This window comes from Alligator sinensis, unplaced genomic scaffold (genome assembly GCF_000455745.1).
Source record: "Alligator sinensis unplaced genomic scaffold, ASM45574v1 scaffold400_1, whole genome shotgun sequence".
In the NCBI taxonomy this organism is placed as follows: Eukaryota; Metazoa; Chordata; order Crocodylia; family Alligatoridae; genus Alligator; species Alligator sinensis.
The window spans coordinates 2,028,655-2,035,433 of record NW_005841897.1 but is presented as its reverse complement, the minus strand read 5'-3'; the positions used below and the strand labels follow the sequence as shown (position 1 = coordinate 2,035,433).

The window sequence follows — 6,779 nt, the reverse complement described above, 5'->3', positions numbered from 1 at the left end:
TCTTAAAGACCCCCAGGGTAGGAGCCAGCACCACTTCCCTTGGAAGTTGGTTCCAAATCCTAGCCACCCTGACTGTGAAGTAGTTCTTACGGATGTGTAATCTGAACCTACTCTCCAACAATTTGTGGCCGTTATTCCTTGTTATCCCAGGGGGCGCTGGGGGAAGCAAGGTCTCCCCCAAACCCTTCTGGTCCCCCCTAGTGAGTTTATAGATGGTCACCAGGTCTTCCCTCAGCCTTCTTTTGTGAAGGCTGAACAGGTTCAGGTCCCGTAGCCTCTCATTGTAGGGTCTGCCCTGCTGTCCCCGGATCATGCGGGTGGCCCTCCTCTGGACCCTCTCGATGTTGTCCACATCCCTCTTGAAGTGGGGTGCCCAGAATTGGACACAGTACTCCAGCTGCGGCCTGACCAGTGTCGCGTAGAGGGGGAGGATCACCTCCTTGGCCCTGCTTGAGATGCACCTGTGGATGCACGATAGGGTCCGGTTAGCCCTGCCGACCATGACCTCGCATTGTCAGCCCACGTTCATCTTGGAGTCAGCGATGACTCCAAGATCCCTTTCTGCCTTCATGCTCTCAGGAAGGGAGTTTCCCATCTTATAAGTGTGTTGCCAGTTACTACTGCCCAAGTGCTGCACCCTGCACTTGTCTGTATTGAAACGCATCCTGTTTTTGTTAGCCCACCCTTGCAACCTATCCAGGTCTTTCTGCAGTCTTTCCCTCCCTACTAGCATGCCCACCTCACCCCAAATTTTGGTATCATCAGCGAATTTGAACAGGTTGCTTTTCACCCTGTCATCCAAATTGCTGATAAAGAAATTGAACAGTGCGGGCCCAAGGACTGAGCCCTGGGGGACTCAGCTGCCCACTTCCCCCAGGTCGAATCCAAAGACACTTGAGCAGAAAGGAAGAAAAACAATGTCTCACTGTCACCTTGTCAAGTCCGCTGCATTTCTTTGGACCTAAATAAATCATTCTGAGCAACAGAAGTACTTTTCCTGTCTTTAAACACTTTCCCAAAGGGACAGGCCCTCCAGATGAGGAATCATGGTGGTGCAGGGAAGCAACCTCTTATTCCTCCGCCGTGTTTGTACTTTACTACATTGCTTCAAAAGGGTGGGCTGAAGGTTGACTCTCCTACATTACATTTCAGCCTGCTTTTGAGGAGTGCGAGGGGAGGGGGCTGTATCAGATTGCATTCTTATTTTTCCACCGTGATCATCTTAAGCAACACAATTTGCTATGCCAGTATTTTTATATACCTGATGAAACAGTAGTATTTGCAAGATGGAAGAGTTGATGATAAATGGAGATGGCAAAAGCTGAAAGTGACCTGGTTGGTGGGATAAAAGTGGAATGAGCCGCACAGCTCCGGAAGTGTTAGCATACACTGTATATAGAATTGCTCTTTTGTTGAGCTGGTTGCTTAGCCACTAAAATTAATAATCTCTGCGAATTTTGCATGAAAGACATTGTAGAGGTCTGGGATAAGAATAAAAGATACTGGAGACCAGGAGACTGTCAGTGCTAGCAATGGGTGATGGTCCACTACAGAGGATAGTAAGTAGGTAAAGAGAGGAGGGAAGAAATATATGGTTATTAAAAGTCCCTGGTAAAAAAAAAAAAACCACAGACTCAAAGTATGCCAACTGCAGAAAACCTTTTGTGCAGGTTTCAAGGGGAATAGGTATTTTTTCAGTATTGCCTTCAGAATGGAAGCAAGTATAGGATAAGATGAATGCAAGGAGGCAGAAGTGATGACGACAAGCCAAGTAAATTTTAATTATTTTGACAGCTTGCACAAACAAGAACCATTTGGCTTTATAGCTTCAATCTAGAAACTTCTGATGCACTTGCCACTGAAGATTTTTTCTCTTTCTCCATTAGTCCTGCCTTGATTTATCACAAGGGGTCTTTCTGAAGAAGCAGATATTACCTCCATTATGGAAGGTTTTTAAATTTAAATCAGTGGGACTTATCCTATTTGCTTTGTCCGTGTGATTTTAAAATTATAATGCAAGAAAAGATTTCTTAAAGCATGCTTCGGTATTAATTTATAACCAGGTTTTAAGAGGGGAACAAAACAGCCAAATACTGATCACTAATATCATCTTGCTCTCACCTTCTAGTACCAGTGCCCTGATGAAGCCACTGAAGGAAAGAAATAGTCCTTTGTCTTTCTACATGGTGGGGGGGTTGAGTTTTATGTAATTCTTGGCTCCGTGTTTTGGGGCAAACAAAGCTTTTTTGTGCGTAAATAGGATTGCGTCTCGAGCCAGCCGGGTAACAAACCAATTCAAATGTTTGTAAATGAAGGAGCACAAATGGAGGCTAATTTACAGAGAGACGGGGAAGTAATGAAGAAAGAGTGATGGAAGTGGTTAGTTGTATAACACTGGACAAGCCAGGCGCAAAGTGAATGGCCTGTCACATCTTGGGCACGTCAGCCAGGAAGGTTAGAGGGGGAAAAGGGCACTGTGTTAGAAAGCAGCACTTGCTCGCTTGAGGCATCTACAGTGGCTCTTCTTCTTGGAGGGGACGGATGCATTCTGGGAGCTCAAGAGTGGAGTCATCACCAGGATGTGTGCTACCGTGTCCCACAAGAATTGGCTTAATTTGTGTTTTCTCCTGCCTCTGTCAGAGTACACAGCTGAGTTGTCCCCTAAGGTAGCTACATAGATTGCTGTTGCTGAATTGATGCATCATTGGAGAACTTCCCCTGGGATAGCTGGTATAGTAGGTTGGGAAGGGACATCTTTGTTCCCAAGAATATTGCTGCATTTTTTTGCCCGAAGTGTTCATTTTCCATAAGGGTCTAAATTGCTTTTCTCTTCTGAACAGCAGCATCAAAGCTTTTTTTTATGATAGACCAGAACAGGATATGTGGAGAATGAGCTTACTAAATGTCAAGAAAATCTTTGATGCCACTCTCTTCTTCTCTCCCAAGCAAGGCTTAAAATAAGATTAATGCAGATAAATCCTTAGCTGGTGAGTTGCTATGGTACTTAACTTTGTACAGCAATTCAGTTTCTCCTGGGAGAGTTGCTGTTCTCCCAGGAGCGACCATGAGGCTGCATCCAGGTGAGTGTGGACATGTGGTTTGTGGCAATGCAGACCTGTCTGCAACACCACATACCGCACATGCAGGCATTCCCCACGCTGTTACCTTGCAGCACAGGAGAGGGTTTGACCCCAGGAGATCCTGGGATCAAACCCATGTTAAAAAAAATTGGGGTGATGCATGTGGTGGCAGCGCGTGCAGTCCCAAACCACAGCCTGACCAGCCTTCCTGCTATGACTGCAACCCTGGGAGGCCCCCAGTTAAGGCTGCCTGGGCCAGCATGGTTGCTGGCTCCAGCCTCCCCTACCCCACCTGGGGTAACCTGCCATGCCCCAGAGAGTGCATGGCACAGGTGTTCCTGGGGACAAGTAGCAGCAGCACAAGGTGTACTGCTGCTGCTTGTCTCTGTGGAAACAAATGTCCGTGCTCGTCTGGATGCACCCTAAGCATACAGCTAGTCATCTTTTTTTCTCCCAAATTAAAAAAAATAATAATCTGGGCATAACCAGGGTTAAATCACTTTCAGGAGAGGTTCTCCTTGGAGAGCAGATGTCTGTACATGCTGACAATGCAGGCTGACCCTGGGCTATCTGTTAGCCAGTCAGAGCTGCCCCGTTTACTGCTATCTGTTTTGCCAGGCAGACCAAGCACACGCTCTTGTCAAAAGGATTGGTAAAGCAGTGGGTTACTGGGGAGAGGATTTTTAATCTGAATTTGTCAACATTCAGATTTGATGGTTTTTAAATCTTTCAGGGATGTGAACACTGCTGTCATGGAACTGCTGATAATGGCTTATGCCCTGAAGACGTCCTGTGCCAGGAATATCATTGGGGTCATCCCTTACTTCCCCTACAGCAAGCAAAGCAAAATGAGGAAGAGGGGCTCCATCGTCTGCAAACTGCTGGCTTCTATGCTGGCCAAAGCAGGTGCGTGCCCCGCAAGGAGATAGCCAAGAACACCAGCCTCCATCACTTGCTGACCTGCTGTTCATCTCAAGAGTCAGCTGCACTTTCATTCCCTTTTTTTTTCTCCAGTCTGGGGACAAGTTTCCAGTCCTTGAGCCATCTAGGAGCTGATTTCTTCCATCTAGGGAATATTCAGCACATACCTGAGTGGAAATGCTGTATTCATCCACCTGCATTATGCTTGCTCTAGTGTTGTTTTTATGCATGTGTTATTGATTGTCGGTATTTTTTGAAAGCCTTTAACTTGGCTAGCAATTACCTTTGTTAAAATCTGGCATTAAAATATTACAAGTAGATGAGTAGAGAAACTTGGACATAATTTCAGAATTCATGAGACTGCCATTGGGGTAGAAGAGACATCATGACCTCTTGTGTTTTGTTTAGGTTTAACGCACATTATCACTATGGACCTTCATCAAAAGGAAATCCAAGGCTTCTTCAGCTTTCCAGTAGACAACCTGAGGGCATCCCCATTCTTGCTTCAGTATATACAGGAAGAAGTGAGGTTACTCTAGTTCTGTTGATACTAGATGGCGTTTAACCTGTAGCTCACGTAACACGATTGCACTGTCTGTTCTTTTGCTTATGTGGGAATTGCTTTTTTGGGCCAGACCAATAGTTGCTCTCTTCCTGTGTTTGTCTCTGGCAGAATATCGCATGCTTCTCAGGACAGATGAAAAGCTCTTTAACTCACCAAATTAAGAAATGCTCAACTGCACTGGCAATTACTTCCTGATCCCAAACTGAAAATTAGTCTGTGTCCTGAAGCATGAATTTCATTGTTGTGTTCAGTCGTTTTCTTAGCATCATTTGATATGGTATTTTGTATTCATGCCTTTTAATCGCTTTTTAAATCTTCTTAAGCTGTTCTGTCCCCAGTCTCAAGTGAATGACTGAGTTACCTAAGTTCTTGATGGACTTTGTCATGTTGTTTCCAGGAGCACTGTGCGAAGGGGCAGGGGGAGGAAGCCTTTTTTTTTTTTTTTTTTTTTTTTTTACCAAGCTATTGAAAAGACTGATTTGCATCCCAACATCACGATGCAGATTGCAAGAATGGTGGATTTTAATGGAGTGCCCAGGCTCTCCAGAATAGCATGGTAGAACCAGCTCAGCCTTTCATTCAGTATGGAGAAATTGAGTACAGTGAGTGTAGCTTCCCTTTTTCAGGTATCTTGAATGAGGGACTGGAAAGAGGTCCTGTACCTCACAGATTTCATTAAAGATAGGGAGCAATCCCAATGAACCTTAACCAAAAAAAATATTTTTCCATTCCTTCTCCCATTCCTCGCCTTGGACAGGATGTGCTGAGAGCTGGTTAATTCTTGCTCTTTGCCTTAGATATGCTGCATCCAGCTTTGTGCCCACTATACATACCACATTTTCTCACCTACAGCATGATTTAAAATAAGTGCACCTTGTTGGTTTTTGGGGAGGTTTTTTTAAAGGTAGAATGAAGAGAGAAAGATCTTTCCTTGCCTCTGAAACAGTATCTCTGCTGGGAGAAAAGAGAAAGTGTCCACAGCCAGCAGCTAGGGAGCCCCACTGTAGCATTACTTTCAGACCCCTCCCCTGCCCCCCCCTGACCTGCAGAGGCAAAAAATGCTATTATCATATTTCTTTCCATACTTATAATGTGCCCCCCAATTTCCAGCAATTTATGAAGTTTGGGGAAACAGTGTGTGTCGTATGCAAGAAAATAGGGTAGCTTGAATAGCCAGTATTGAATGGTGGCATAGAAAAGCCAAGTGACCCGCAGTCATAAGCTCCATAAGTTTTATGTTCCATAAAATATTATTATTCTTTCATTCGAATACTGTCTTATATCTGGGGGCATAATATGCAGGTGCCTGGCCTTCCATCTCAGCTTGAGTCAGTATGATTACCTTACCTCCCTCTGAATATTAGTATGTGGCAGTTGTAGTAATTTTTTTTTTTAAAGCAGTAGACATAATTCCTCTTGGACCCAACTGTAATGTTAATAACAAGTACTTACCTCGTATATAGTTCAAAACATATAAATGTTTTGTATCCTTTCTCTCTCCTAATCCAGATCCCGGATTATAGGAATGCAGTTATTGTTGCCAAGTCCCCAGATGCAGCTAAAAGGTAAATGGAGGTAAATCTTACTAGTTGGCTGGGAGCAGCTCGTTGAACTCTGGTAACGTTGAAGGCGCCTGTGAATGGGCAGGGTGTGAGCTGAGACAGTAATCCTGTCTGTCAGATTAACATTCTCATTGCTGCCGATATATGAGGAGTGAGTGTCTGGATTATCACAATAATGATCTTTGCACGTGTGGGAGTTGAGACCTAGTGTCTCTGTTCTCAGCAGCTGGAATACTGAGCCATTTCTGTTCTTCTGAGTGTTAGAGGAAGTCCAGGCTGCTTACATCTATTTAAGGGGTCTCAGAGCCAAAACTGGGTATAGTTAGACAACTACATGTCACTTCCAACCACTACTAATTTGGAGATCATAATTTGGGGGTAGCACCCAGGTGAAAGGTTGGTGTTCAAGGTGTTGAGCCTGAGAATGGAAGTGATGTTCAGTCTTCTGTGAGGACAGCAGGAAGGGGAACATCAAGAACCTTGTGGTGGTGGAGCAGAGAGGTAGAGAAGAGACTGGGTGTTTGGGGTATGGGGGGAAGGATGAGCCAAAAATGCTTCTTAAATGCAAGTCTGTTAATGTGCAGGTTTAGTACTAGGGAGAGAATCGGGCTGGAAACTTACTGGTACAGAGATCGAGTCTTGCATTCCCCT

The 6,779-nt window shown here is 44.7% G+C and overlaps 1 protein-coding gene across 2 annotated transcripts in view; it reads left to right on the top strand.

The window, feature by feature from the left end:
- The window catches only part of PRPSAP1 (phosphoribosyl pyrophosphate synthetase associated protein 1), a 43,074-nt gene that overhangs the window by 22,673 nt on the left and 13,622 nt on the right, over positions 1 to 6,779 (top strand). For both annotated transcript variants that reach the window (XM_006018304.3, XM_025197480.1), the window contains exons 4-6: positions 3,814 to 3,986; positions 4,410 to 4,525; positions 6,076 to 6,131. In XM_006018304.3, coding sequence (XP_006018366.1) covers positions 3,833 to 3,986; positions 4,410 to 4,525; positions 6,076 to 6,131 — 326 coding nt within the window. In that variant the 5' untranslated portion in view covers positions 3,814 to 3,832. The remainder of the gene's footprint in view (positions 1 to 3,813; positions 3,987 to 4,409; positions 4,526 to 6,075; positions 6,132 to 6,779) is intronic.